This window comes from Asterias rubens, chromosome 15, assembly GCF_902459465.1.
Source record: "Asterias rubens chromosome 15, eAstRub1.3, whole genome shotgun sequence".
NCBI lineage: Eukaryota > Metazoa > Echinodermata > Asteroidea > Forcipulatida > Asteriidae > Asterias > Asterias rubens.
The window spans coordinates 10,193,366-10,208,842 of NC_047076.1; the positions used below are offsets into that span (position 1 = coordinate 10,193,366).

At 38.0% G+C, this 15,477-nt stretch overlaps 2 protein-coding genes across 2 annotated transcripts in view; both read right to left on the reverse strand.

The window, feature by feature from the left end:
• Positions 1-851, reverse strand: part of LOC117300039 (transformation/transcription domain-associated protein-like) — a 92,696-nt gene extending 91,845 nt beyond the window's left edge. The window contains exon 1 of the mRNA XM_033783697.1: positions 765-851. The gene's annotated coding sequence lies outside the window, so the exon portion shown is untranslated. The remainder of the gene's footprint in view (positions 1-764) is intronic.
• Positions 852-3,205: 2,354 nt separating this feature from the next.
• On the reverse strand, positions 3,206-8,919 carry LOC117300377 (neo-calmodulin-like). The gene is made up of 5 exons (XM_033784152.1): positions 8,806-8,919; positions 6,683-6,830; positions 5,489-5,609; positions 4,764-4,879; positions 3,206-4,273 (listed from the first exon to the last, which is right to left on the reverse strand). The coding sequence occupies exons 1-5, from the start codon at positions 8,812-8,814 to the stop codon at positions 4,245-4,247; spliced, it is 423 nt and encodes a 140-aa protein (XP_033640043.1). The 5' UTR covers positions 8,815-8,919; the 3' UTR covers positions 3,206-4,244.
• Between the last annotated feature and the right edge of the window lie 6,558 nt (positions 8,920-15,477).

A 15,477-nucleotide genomic window follows, 5' to 3' on the forward strand; every position in this document is an offset into this window, starting at 1 on the left:
GGAGCAAATCTGTTGATTACCTGTCGAAATTGTATGTGTTTGACCATTTCACCCTGTAGTGCATGATTCAAATTAGGCTCGTAACCCTCCGACTCCGCTGTCGGGAGGAGGGTTACGTTATCACAACTAGCATCCGGCCAAAGACTCAAAGAGAACAAATACTTGACAAAAAATACAGGATTCATATAGTATACAGGAAATTTGTGTAACAACATAGATAGGCCAAGCCTATGTCCGACACACATGTCCGACAATCTGAGGTCGGATGTGGTTTCTTTGATGATTGAGTTGAGTTTGACTCATTCATTTGATTGTTTGTTGGTACATGTTTGATATCAATGCACTTGAATGAATCCTTGATCTTCAGTGTGTCAGTGATCTTACCAAAAATGTATTAATTTAATTAATTAATTAACAAAAACTGAATAACGTTTGTCAATATGTCAGTTTGTTGTTAAATTAAATTGATAAACCTACGACAGCAAACTTTATTTTCATCATGATTAAGCCTGATGAAAATATAGGCCGTGAGTAAACTGCAGAGCTTCTGGCACCGGTGGAGCTTGCACAGTCTCGCGGAAAACGGGGATCAAAGTTGGGGGTCGAAAACATATTACTCATACGTTTAAACATATGGGTTGATCATGTCGAAAACATATGACCCTACGATACGTTTTCTTTGCGTCTGTCTAGCCCCTAATTCGATGAAATAATTTTACGAATAAATCTCCGTCGGAAGATCAGTAAACATTTTAATTACTTACACAAACTCATGCAAAAAGAGAGAAGATGACTACCAAATACGGTCCACAAACAAGATAAACACTGCCCGTCGTCAGCACACTTTTTACACTGCCATTTTGTGAATCTTAAAGCCGGTACCTGTAGGGTCGTCTTTACAGAAGGAGATCTGATAAAGAGCCAAGACTTATGGTTATACAAAACAAAATTAAAATAAAAAATTAGAGTAAATCCTGTGATTAAACATTATTTGCCTTTTTCAATCCCTTTTTAAATATTTAACAAAAACAAGCGAGTTAAATAAATCCAATCTCCTTCTGAATATCGTTGTTTTTTTGTTGGCCATAATATTCAGCGGGAAAGTCCTAGCCTTTTCTCGAGGCCTTCGTCGCCTTGTTTGGCAGCATCATATGGCCCTCTCGAAACAACTCCAGCTTTGGCTTTGGATATTCGGCTTCAGGCTCCGTCCTCTTGTCTACAGCCATGTGAGCTCGTACGCAAAATACGGGCAAATAATTGTCAAAACAACAGCGGGCCAAGCTAATCTGAGCCGAATCCAAAGCTGAATTCGTGGTCTCGATAAGGGCCATAAGGCTGCCAGTCAAGGTGCGAAGCCTCGAAGATTAAACGACTTGTTCAGAGGTCTAAGCACGTTAGACTTTATTTCAAGTCTGAGATTGCGGTTATCAGTTTGAAAGACTCCATCAACTCGGGTTAGTGAGCGCTTAGTCTTGGTGCAAGACGTTTCTCGTTTCCCTTTTCACGCACACCGCGGCCAATTCACCAACTCACGTGACTTAGTTCACTCACCGCTCCCCCGTTTCTCCGGGGGAGCGGTGAGTGAACTAAGTCACGTGAGTCGGTGCGGATTGAGTCGGTGCGGGCGCTGTTGGTGAATTGGCCGCGGTGTGCGTGAAAAGGGAAACGAGAAACGTCTTGCACCAAGACTAGTGAGCGCTACGCAGAAATGCAATTGGGTGCGTTCGATTAGCTTCCCCGGGTCGACCCCGGTGTGTGGTGTTTTCTTTTTCCAGGACGAACGTGTGCAAATAATTACCCACGTTCGTCCTGGGAAAAAAAAAACCTGCCACACACCGTATTCGACCCAGGGAAGCTAAACGAACGCACCCAATAATATTGATAACCCGATTTCGCCATCAGGGGGAAAAAAATTACTGTAAAAGATTTTTTCTCTGAACAAATTTTGACAAAATTATAGTATTTCGAAAAACACCACCCTAACATTGTTTAAGTTCCATTTTCCCACGGTGGTTTTCTTTAATAATATTGGTTTGAAATAAATATATATTGTCCTTTTTAAGTGTCCTTTTTTAAGGCATTAAAGAGTGGCCCTATTTTGGCTTTTGAAGAGACTGGGAATGCATCATCATGAAACTGGCACCAATTCAATTTTGAAAAAAACACATAGCATTATTTAGGAACGTTGCTTTCTGTGATGATAAGCATAATCACAGTACCGGTATTACAAGACAGAAAATTTTCGATCAAATAAAAAAACAATGCAACAAATTATCATTTTGCAACAGCGCCACTTTCTTATGGAAGGGCGGCAACAGTGTTGATGGTTTACTATGATGGAACTACTATGTCACGTGACGGTGTAAACAGATAATTAAATGGCAGTCGCCAGATAATAAGTGGCGGTGGCATTGGTCGCCAATTGTTGCATTTGTGCCTTTTTCTATTATGGAATTTTTCTACATGTAGTGGTATACAAAATTCTCTATCATCGGAAAATAATTTCCCCTGGCACCATCGATAACCGGCTTCTGTATGGTGATTTTCAAATACTGACAAAACTTCACTCGCCGGTCGCTTGAGAGTCCATGGAGTGGACTTTGGATATTGCCATATTCTTGTGGCAATTGCTCCCTGACACACAGTATAGAGGGACCCACGTCAAAAAATGCTGTTCACACTGTATCTCTTATCTCCATGGTGAGAACAGACCCGGGTAGTCCCGGGACTTGTCAATACCCCGGCGCACTTTCACACGGGTTTCCGGAGTGGGCATTTCCAGAATACCAGTGGGTTTTACCGGCTACCCCTAACTCAGGAACTGAGCAGAGGTGTGGCAATTCACCGGGTATTTGCCGGGGCAGAACGGGGAAGACCGGGAATAGAGTGTGGAAAGAGCTAAAGTGGGTTCAAACCGCTCAATGTAGGCCATGTACAACGTAGTTACAACTTTGGTTGCTTGATACATTATTTCTGGGTTTGATTTTATATTTCTGGGGAATGATAAACTCTGGGGATATATCTGGGTATTTATACTTCGGAGATTTATATATATATTTTTTTTAACTCGGGATTGATTTTCTGGGGACTAATATTATTTCTGTACTGATATAATTTGTATTCCTATCTCTTTAGTTGTGTCTTTTTTTCCCCGATGGCTGCTCATAGCTAATAATTAAAATGAATACAGTTTTCAAACATCACATGTTTACACTGACGTAAAATTGAAGTTTAATCAATAAATCAACCTGAAGAAAAATAATAATTAGTACAAACAAGGTGAGTGTTAAATCCTTACTTATATCTCTAGTCTGCAAAAATACAAAAACTGATAAACGCAGTCATTAAAGTCGAGCAACAATTAGACACCCATAGAGCTGACAAAGTTGATAATATTATTATACGACTGTGTCCATCTAATAATATTTGGCTCTTGGCAGCACTATCGACAACAACTGCCTTCAACATATTATGCATTAGGCCTAAGTAGCTGGTAAAAGAGTTGGTAATCAGGTGTAGTATACCTACGACCATACTTAATCAATCAAACATACTCTGGTTGAAGCTTAAAAAGCATGCCGAATGTAGTTTGTATCAATTCGTTTTATTTTCATGACATTATAATAGTCAGTCATTGCACTCAATTTGGGGTCTAGTGACATGTTGAATTGCACATTACAATTAAATGAATTCGTTTTAAATCCACCACTGTTTAAACTTCATCTAAGAAGCCCGGCTCGGTGTTTACAAAAAGGGCGGCCTCTACGTTGAAGTGCCAGTTTACAGAAACTTCTGTGGGCCTAAGTGCACTCAATGACATGAACATTAATTATGCAGTTCTAATAAACCGACATTACAAGAAGAAACCGGAATTTGTACACACAATCTAAGATGTTTTAATGTTGACATTAAAGTCAATTATAATGTGTAATTCTTGGAAATGACAAAAGGTGTATTTTGTTAAATATAAAAAAGTACACAACTTGAATGTGAGTTTCTTATTCCCAATTCTCGTTGTACTGTTATAACTGCTTTTCTAAAGTTATGCCGATTTAGTGATTATTATCACGTTTTCCTTTTTGTCTTCACGGACTCCTTTCTCACTGAATATTAACTAATCCACTATTCGATAAATGCTCCACCACCAATAGTTATACTCGGCTTTCTAGAATGAGAAAAACACCATCTCCGCCACCAGTCACCACGTGAAGTCGATGTTGATCTATCGCCGATGGATATTCGGCTTACATACTATCCATCATTTTCTCGAATTCTGTAAGAAATTATAGGAGAAGTGCAGTATAAAGTTCATGTACCAATAACTGTTTGTAATGGGAGATGTGACCTATTGACTTATATTGGACCATCCCCACAATATTGGATCTTAAAACAAAACATTACTAATTTTAACCCATTTACTTGTATTGCCTTGAACCAAAAGGGCCCTGGTGTCGGACCTACATGTGGGCAGCCGTTCTGTGCTTATTGCAGAACTTCTATAATATACAAAGCTGTTTTACTTATTAAAAACAAGGGTAAATGATGGCTGTCCCGCGGTAAGCAAGCACACGGCGAGTGACGTAACAATGTAAATTCATGCTTAGTGTTCTGCTTACATAAGAAATCATGGTGAAATACGTTTGTGCTTAGGCCAACGCAAATTTTTCTGTTACAGTAAGTGCACAACATCTGCTTATACGGGTAAACAGCTTTATGAAATTGGGCCCTGCTTGGTCTTTCATAACGTCACTTTATAAACATACCAGCAAAGCTGATTCTGCCATCATGGTCGACGTCAACGTTCTTGATTATATCTACTACATCAGCATCGGTTAGAGTCACTCCAAGTCCCTTCATCGTTTCCTTCAGCTCGGCTTTACTACACATTGGAATATCAAATTAAACAGACAATTTATATTTCATTCTTACGAACTTGGCGTTGGTTTAGGATTGCACAATTTGACGTCTTTGACCACCATATTTGATGAAACGTACGCATTGAGGAAAGGCTATTGGCTGAGAGTTGTACGCAGCGCTGACACGCGTGCACTTTTCCGTTTTGTATTATTAACATATGGTTGGCCGATGACACTTTGCGCAATCCATCTATAGCGGAAATTTTAATAGATTTTAAATTTGCACCGGGGGGTAAAGACTATTCGTTTAGGTTTCACCCGTACACCGATGTACGTGTTACTGGTAGCACTGTAAACTCATCGGCTTACCCGAGTTCTGTGAACAAAAACACAGGCATATTACTCGGGTGGGATTCGAACCCACGATCTTTGCAGTTCTAGAGCAGTGGAATCAAAAATCATCAGTGATCAGCGACAAACATTATAATTGCTTTAATATTAGCTTGTTCGAGACGCGCATCACAATGACATTTCAAATTAAAGTTTATGCAATCACACAAACGGAATACACTTAATTCAAAATCACAAAAATTAAAGTAATATCATGAAGTTCTGTGGAAAAAAATACAAACCTTATGTAGCCATTGCCATCTCTGTCGAACTTTTTGAACGCTTCTTGCACATTCTGCTTTTCCTTGCCTTTCTGAGCTTCCATCATTTGATAAAACTCATTCTTATCAATGAAACCATTTGCTGTTAAGAACAAAAACAAACAAATACAAAGGAGACTTGTCACAACATAATTATTTCAAATTGTCAATTAATATAAAATCATGGGGCCTACTGTGGAAATGACCAGAAAAGAGGACGTCAAAGGTCTACTCTTTATTTAAAAAGTTGTTATCAATATAGTAAGGCCAAAGCGGTTGGTATACTTTTTGTAGGACCAAAACCGCAATGCCGACAGATATACACAAAACGTGACGTTTTAAATCACACAATTTGAAATTAAAGGCACACCCAAGTATCCAACCATAACTTCTACTAGAGTTCCTTTCTTAGCATGATCAGACATAATATCCCATCACTTGATAAACAGCTGTATCGTTGATCAAGAAATCCCATTATTCAATAGCAGTTTGACAGTCAGAAAATACAATGTGTTAAGATAATTTTGTTCTGACAGCTGTTCCAAACCCGACAGATATGTCCCCGTTCAAGGACTATATTCATACCGAGTGATTGTAATTAAAAGAGCTATTTTAATTGATTTTCAGTTTAAAGATTTTACATTGTCTGTCGTAAAAAAAAGATCAGTTGAGTTCTGCAGGATACATCGAGAAAGCTATCAACAAAAAGTTTTTCACTCATAATGGAAAAACCCCATAATGAAACTGATGCTTAAATTCCCCAGCCTAGCTGTCTCAAACTTAATTCTCCAAAAGTTTTGCACGTGTTTTCCCCTTCGTATGCACGTTGTTTTTTTAATCGCTTTGCAATTATCGTTCTGTTTAGAAACCAATGACAGATGTCCTACACTTTGAAATTAATACGACAGGAAGGCATCAGCGCTTATAGATTGCTTTGACCAGGGCCCGATTTCGTAGAGCTGCTTTCTGGTTAAAATGTATCCCTGCTCAGCAATAATTAGCAGGATACCAGTCACAAATTGTACACGTCGCATGGTATTTTGGCTGGTAACCTTATTCTGGTAAGCATAATTTTGTTATGCATGACTGTTTTTGCGGGTTGACCCTTCTACAAGAGCTATAAATAGTAAAGTCTATAATCGCATGAATGAAGTATAGAGAAAACCCAAGTTGTACCATCTTTGTCGACTTTCTTCATTAGTTCAGTCAGTTGAAGTTCAGTTGGATCTCGACCAAGCTTCTTCAGAGCCGCTCCAAACTCACTCTTTGAAACCTTGCCGTCTTTGTCTGCGTCAAACAGGGCAAAAGCTGCGTCGTATCTTGGCTGTGGAAGGTTACGTACATAAATTAGGTCCAGAATTGTGCAATGTTTTGCAAAGTTATTTTCATTTGAGTTAAAAAAAGGGTTTCCTACAGTTATTTATTATTAATTAATTATTCACAAATTGTAGATTACAAAATCAAATTAGTTGCCAATTTGCTATAGGGAGCTTTGTGGACGCTAGGTGGCAGCAGATTTACCAGGTAAATTAATCGTTCTTGCTTATGGGTGCGTTCGTTTAGCTTCCCAGGGTCGACCCCGGTGTGTGACGGTTTTTTTTCCCAGGACGAACGTGTGCAGATAATAACCCACGTTCGTCCTGGAAAAATAAAATACTACACACCGAGGTCGACCCAGGGAAGCTAAACGAACGCACCCACTGTACGCAAAGACCTTTTCGCAAATACCATTGCGCAAGCGCAGACGGTTGAATGATGTGCATTGTGGGATAGATATGGATCAAATTTGGATACCAGCTAGACCACAATGCACCTATAATTCCAAGCTTTACGCGCGCGCCCCAGTATTTGCGAAAAGGTCTAAGCTTACAACATAAACGGTCTTGCGCCACCTAGCGTTCAAAAGTTTCCCATTTGTTCTGAACACAAGGTGTATACAACTATAAAGGGTATACATGTACTTCTGGTTATATAAGGTACCTTCATGAAATTCACAATCTATTTAGTTTATTCATGGTCTTGATCTCGCTCCATTAACTACGTCGAGTTTAACGATTCATACCAGACCCTTTTACGATGTATTTTTTTTAGCACCGGATCTATAGTGCGCTTGAGCCATGAAAGCGACCGACTCTATAGGCCTATGCATACCTTTGAGATTTCAACAATAGTGAAATATTTGGGCTTAAAGGAAACATTGTAAACCGACAATTGGAGCTTTCTTTGTATATAGGATTGGTAAATATTCTGTTTCGTGTTTTCCATTCATCCCAGGCCCTCAAACGAAGCCCCAGACCACTTGCAAAATAAGCATGTAGGAATATAATAATAATATATACGCCTACAACCGTGGACCTGATTGTTTCTCTTTTAATTGTTTATTATTATCCTAACTTTTGTTCAACAACTCTCCTTGGTTCGATGTACACGTTTTCCAACTGTGGACCTTTCCCGAACCGTGGACCCTATTGCCCTCTTTTGTTTTAGGTCCCCGGTTTGAATGTATCTACTCATAGCTTCACACACCGCGTCATTGATTTAAAGGCACATACACGCAAACAATAAGGGCACCCCCATTTATCAATTTATTTATAAACATAAACATTTTCACATCCCACGCATCCCAAACACGCAAAAAAGAATCACCCAAAACGTTGTTTTCTCTCATGAACATTCCGCCCACCTACGGGCCTTGACTCCTTTGTTTGCTGTTAGAAGCAAACTTTTGTCAAAGTTGTGCGATATTTTTGGTGGGGGTTTTGAGATGCACCTACTTTATGCGCTAGACCAAAACCCCCACTCACATGCTACGGTATTGTTTGAAGGCGCAGAGTATAACAGAACAAATCTGCTAAACTTTTTGGAACAAACTCAAACGTATTATGTGGTGTAGGAACTTATTGGAAACATATTTAACAATCATAACACTTTCTATATGTACAAGGCCACTGTATGAATGGCATGCTAAAGTTGTTGATTTTGTTATTTTCATGCTTACTTAATGCACCAGGATGAGATTTTATTGAAAGAACTTCAAAATATTTATTGTTGACGATCATGGTCATGTACTGTAGCTGTTCAAACTATCTTGCAAAAGTAAACAGACCGGAGGTTTTAAACAATGAAATACTAGTTGAACAAACAGATAAACATGTCATAATGTATGTTTACATTGAAGTTAGTGGTTGCATACATTTAAAAAAAGAGAAAATAATTATGGTGAAAGTTAAATGATTTAACCCATACAGTCAGTGTGAACATTATGCTGAGATATGCAATTATTACAAATGTATACTCACGTTTGCCATGGCTGAAGTTGAAAATGTTGAATCTTGGGGAATACGAACAAGTTGCGGACCACTCACCGATGATTAAAACAAGATATGAAATAACTCTACTATACTCGGGCAATATATATAGACTTGTGCACAATGCGCCCATCCCTTATTATTCGTATCACTTCTAATATTACTCCGCACTCATGTAGTCCCAACAAAAACTTATCAAACATGACGTCATAATTCTCGTCTGATCTCCTAACCAAACAAAGCCTATTCATGATTAGTTGTATAAACGCCGCATGTGGGTGCAGTTTTTAATATAATATTTGGTATTCAAATGCAAAAACACTTGATATGTATTATGGATTTTTGTCAACTCAATATACGGCGCAGTGTAAGCGGGGTTTTATGGTCATGGTCGGTATAGTTTAATTTCCATGTAGTGTAAACTTCAAGGGCATTTTTCTCTTTGGCATAACACAGTGATATTATAATACCGATACTAGGGTTGGGTAAATAATCTAACAAAATATGTTATAGATCAATATTAAAGGGGAAGTACATCATTGTTTTGTGGAAGATTAAATTAATTCCTATTTGCAAACATTTTTCATTAGTAGTTCAGTCGCTTTTCGTTTGAGGATTTGAACGTTCGTCCCGTAAGGATTTCATGGCAATCGGATTAACAAATTAATTAATTAATTGTGATTTTGTTTGCTATTCCCATACAATGTTCCCTACAGTTTTCAGATTGGTAGATTTCTCTGGAGGATGGGTATCGTACTTGTTGAGGATGCAGACGAGAACTATGTTGTTTCATATTGACAGCAATATAACTGCCTGTAGAAGGCCACCCACATTCCTTAGAAAAGTGTTTCCTTATATAAAAAGTGCGAGAGTATTATGTCTAATGTTATTGTCCTCTATAGTTGGTTCACGTACTATTTGTTATTGTACCCGAGTATAAGCCTAGTATTCTATTTATGTGATCAATCATTCTGCGATTCTGATAGATGATTCAATTTAAACACGCGGACACTTCAACGCATGTTTTCGCCAAGGCAGCACACTCATTTGACTGTGCGTTTTCGGGTGGTTTTTTTCCGGGTACATCCATTTTGATTCGGGTTTCGGGTCCCCGTTACATCCAGGGCCCAATCATAAAGCTGCTTAAGCAGAAAATATTGCTTAACTTTTTTTCTGCTTAACAGAATTGAGCAGTGTACCATTCACAAATTGTACATGTGACATAATTGTTTTATATCATTTAAAGGAACTACAGAATTGTTTTTGCTAACAAAACAGCCGTGGCGGTAAGCACTTAATGTAAATCCACCAAAACCCTACAGGTTTGAGATCGATCGGCCATCTGGGTCACGAGAAGTTAGTGAAAAAAACAATTGCACATTTTTTGCATGACATCGATTTAAAAAAAGAAAATAATAAAACGCTCACTGTGCGAAAAACTCCTACCGGAATATTATTTTGATTAAGTTCTCATCAGACAGAAATATTTCAAGGAATGTTTTGTATAATAGTTATCATTAGACGATTGTTGTCTTCTCACCAATTACGTAATGTTCCTCGATTTATTTTTCGGCATGAAAGTTACAAGAGAATTGCAAGAAATTTGATCTTATTCACCTCATTCTCAGGGTAATAGAATTGACAAAATGGAACAGGAACCGGACCTCTGTTTTCAGGATACCTGAATACCCGGTATACCTGGCACAGGCTTAGTGATACACGTTCGCCAAGCAGTCCATTTTATTGGAGGTGGATCACTTCATCTTATTCAAGAAACAATCATCATCATTTCTTATTCAAGAATTGTTCTTTTAAGAACAATTCTTGAAAATACTTGTTATAATGGATGAATATTTTCAGGTTCTAACATGTTCCACTCTAGGTACACGCCAGAAATACACTGGTACCCAGCTATTAATAATGCTAATCACGGAACAAAAAAACACACAAAAGCCTTTAGTACAAATGAATTATGTCGAAATTAACATGTCGGTTTTTATCATTGTTCAATAAAGCCTACTGCAACATTCTCAATACAATTAAAGGCATGGACAATATAATTGGTAGTTACTCAAAACAATGTTAGCATAAAAGCTTACTGGTAACGAGCAATGGGGAGCTGCTGATAGATAAACATTGTGAGAAACGGTTTCCTCTGAAGTAACATAGTTTTTGAGAAAGAGAGATTTGTTATTGTTTTGCATGTGTTGGGATACACCAAGTGAGAAGACTGGTACCAAAGGTGTCCAGTGCCTTTAATGTAATTACAATGACTAGTAAACTTGCAGGCTGTGACTTACCAAAACAGATTTACTATTTTTTTTACCCACAAGTTTTATTGTCAAATTATATCCATACCATCTTAAGCTTCTCATATCACTTATTTTATCCCTTGTATAAAGTCAGTGTATATTTTAGAAGGATTAAAACAAGAATTATGGTGGTATATGAAACATGTTCGTACTGTTATGGGAGATCAGGTAAGAAAGGTTTCGTGTTACAGAGTATGTTTGATGTTTAGGCCAAGTAACAAAACCAAGCTCATTCTTTGTACGGGATTATCTGATCAAATCCTGCTTGGAATGCAATTAAAATGAAATAATAGACGAGGTGTAGTTGCTTGAGGTACATCATTGATTGGAAATAATGGCAATACGCTGATAGACTATATGTGCTTATGACGCAATTTTTTTTTTTTTTTAGTAGAGTATAGAATTATTAAAATAAAATTCCCTTCTAAATCGATTTAGAAAGACACAGATGCACAATACTGAAAAGCACTACGACAATGCCAACTTTAAAACCAGGGGAAAAAATGGCTCGGGGCAAGTGTACAGTATTATTGGTAACACGTGTTTACTGCAACATCAGCAACAACAACAGTAACAATCTTCAAGACCTTTTATGCATTTCCTATTAAAATTAGTCCACCGTTGCAAAATGAACATGACTTCTCAGTGGGCTTGAACTAATAAACAATTATATTCATTTTACATGGACGTCGTCATTCTTAAAACGTTGCTTGCTAGTAATAAACTCATCGTTAAAATGTTTTATTTGGTACGCTATACTGGGCCGGCCAGGGACGCATCACGCTTGCATGAGCTTAGTGTAAAGGACTCGGTTGTGGTTTTCTAAAGGGACCAAACGGAATCATTAAAGGAGCATTGAAAGAAAGAGAAAGGAGTTTAACTCCGACTGATACATGCACAATAAACACATAACCTCGACAAAAAGTATTCTCTTTAGGTTTTTGTTGTTTTGATTATTTTTATTTTATTTATTTTTTTATTCATTTTTGTTATTGTTTTTATTTTATTTTTATTTTTATTTTATTAATTTGTTTTAATTTGGTGTATCTCTGTCTCGTTATTATTATTTTTTTGAGGGGGGGCTGGAGGTCGGTTGCTGTCGGGTTTTGTTTTCATTAATTTTGGCATAATGACCAAGTTTGCTGCCGTTTGCACTTGTTTGTTGTATGGGTGATTTAAGAGGATTGAGAATGGTCTTCACTATAACATAATAAACAATTATGAAACAAGAAGTTCACTTTAAGTTTCTCGGGTAATGGAAATGATGGAACAGGAACCGGACGGTATGTGTAATTGGATACCCGGTTAGGCCTACCTGCCACAGACACGTTGGCCACGTGCACCTTTGGAAGGAATGTCACAATTCATCTCATGCACGAATAAAATCTTAATTTTCATTCAAGAAAAGTATTCTCTTTTTGTCTAGGCCTATGTTCATTTAAAGATTAAGCACACAAAGTTTTGCAAAATAATTTATACTCAAAAGTTTGGGTTGATCTTGTACAATTTATGTCATATTATGTCTTAGCAATGATACTAAGTACTTTCTCGAGTTCTGTAAAAAAAAATCGTAAGTATCATTTTATCCGGGTGTGGGATTCGAACCCATGACCTTTGCAATTCTAGAGCAGTGTCAAAATTAAAATTGTTTATCCCCGATGCAAATTTAACATTATATAATAATTTTATATACTTTTACGTATTTTGTACTGTGTATAGGGCGTTTGACCATTCCTTTAAAAATATTAAAAATATTTCCCAGCCGGTATAGTCGTTGGATTTAGTTGACTGATTTCAGTGTGGATGTCTAATTTCAGTTAACAGTAGCACTCGGTAGATGCATTGAGCTCATACATGCAGTTGTACAATAGTGCTCCACAGTCTGACACTGGGACGTGTTGAAAGATACAACAACATTAACATAAACAAATTCTCTGTGAACCAGCTGCCGCATTGAAATAATGGGCCATTATTCAAAGCTACGCCTGTGTGTAACGATGAGTTTAAGTAACTGACATGGTCATACAAAAAATAATGTTTAAAATTGTTGTATTAAAAAACATACAAGGGCATACTAGTAGGCCAGCCAAAGTATGAAATTACACTTTGGACGGCATAGTTTGTTAATGGCTGGCATCCATGCTAGATGTATGGATCATGGGCTCGGGAAGACGATTAGGGTGGATGCCCAGCTTGATTTTAAATTTTAAGGTCATTTTGGGGTCAAAAGGTCAAAAAAGGTAAAAAATCAATATTTTCAAAATTTGTGAAAACATTAATCAAGGTAAATATACCCAGGCAGTTTTTGAGAAGAAAAAATTAATTCAAATACCACCTTCATGTGGGGTCTACGACTCACTTTAAGGTCAAAATTTCAAAAAAGGAAAAAGATTTGGGCAGTTTTTAGTTTAAAAAAAATTCATATTACATTGGTAAATTGAAACAAGAAATGCGTATGCTGATTCATGCAATTAGTTTGATATATTAGTTGCATAGTTTGACGAGCTCAAAAACTGCATGTCTGATATCAAAGTTATTTTTGCTCCCAATCTTCCCAAGTACATGTACGCAGTTAAATACTCAACTTTTATTAGTGAATTAACAAAGTTGAACATTCTTTTTTTTTGCAGTAAAATGTTGTTTTATCCTAGTTATGCCTATACATTGTAGTTACGATGGGGGTATGGGGTATTGTGCAGTGATACAGTGTATACTTTCTTATCTGGAGTGCCATTATTCAAAGCTAACTCCAGAGCTACATATAACCAGGCACACCAAAACCACTACAGCTTGACATACTTTTATGCCAAGTTTCTTTGATGAAAGAATTCTCACAACTCTTCAGGCACTAGCAGACCGCAATGACACTCTCATCACTTTGATCAATTACTTTGTGGACATAACACAGGTCAGAAACATACCACCATCACAGTTGCCCGGCCACTATACACATCAGGAAGAAATGAACTTAAACCGGCAAGTCCAAAGTTTGAGATTTAATTTTTTTTCAAGGGAGGAACTACGTCTGCTTCAACTTTGTGAAGGATTGCCAACACATGGAAAGTACTGGGCTTGGTTAGGCCTACTTGTGGACAGAGGCAGGTGTCAATGAAGCCAATAATTTATGACTGAGCCCATAACTTCAAGGCAAAGCATACTTCCTGCGAGGCTCTGTGGCACATAAACGGTCTGTGCTTGAAACTTGGTTGGTTAAAATTGTTTTAACAAGAATAATGTGGAAGTTGATAAACTTGCCCAAAGTTTGGTTAAGTAGTTCAAATAGGGGGGGGCGGCAATCACACAGCAGAACTCTCCAAAGCACAGTAGGCCAGCTGTCAGATTTTCTAAGGAGTGACAATGGTCATGAGCTCATAAACAAATTCAACAAGCACTCTAGAAATCCATACTCCCAACTGTGGTCTCATTACATTGAGATGGTGGAGATTGAGATCCACAATACTCGGAAAGCCAGATACTTGATCACCAATCTGGGAGCTTTTTCCGCAATGCTGCCGTCCCCATCATCTTTGACCACAGTAACTTTGATCATTAGGGATGTGTTCATCTGGCAGATATGAAACTCCTCAAGAAGACAGAGATGTTGATGATGTTTAGAAGCTTTCATAACAAACAGTAAGATTTGATGTGTTCCGACTAAACCCAACCTTGGCGAAGAAGATGACACAGACTCTGATATTGTTAGAGAGATACCTCTGGTATCTTTGACAACCAAAGACATGCACCAGTTGATGTGGTATAAAGTGATCTTCTATCAACTCCAGATCATGGAACGCAGTATATAATGACCATCTGGCTGGAAGCACCGTCTGCTTCAAGAAACTGGGTTTTAGTGACGCAAAAATATTGCGCAAAAACTTTCTCTGATCTGTACAATATTAATGTTTCAACCAAACGAATTATGTACGGTACAAAAGCCTATCAAAACGATTGCTCAATGCTGCCACTGCTCAATGCTCAATGGCTCAATGCTGCTACTGGAACCTACAACGTGGTCTTGATCCCTAGATTGGAGAGGGCTCCACCAAGGCACAGTCAAAGAGAAGGGGAAAGAAAAAGCCAATTCGAAAGTTCATCGATAGACCCGGGTTCCACTCCTACACGTCAGGTATGGGCTATTGAACAAAGCTAATCTCAAGTTCTTGTCAGACGTTTTCGTAGAGAAGGGCAAGGGTCTACTGGAAAGATGAGGAATAGTACAGGCGGGGGTTCCTTTATGTTACGGAAGCCATGGTCCTTTTAGGAGAGATGACGTTTTGAGGACACCTTAGCAGGCTGACACCCGGTTGATGCTTCATGCATAGAGGCAGTCAATGAAGGATATTAAAGAGTG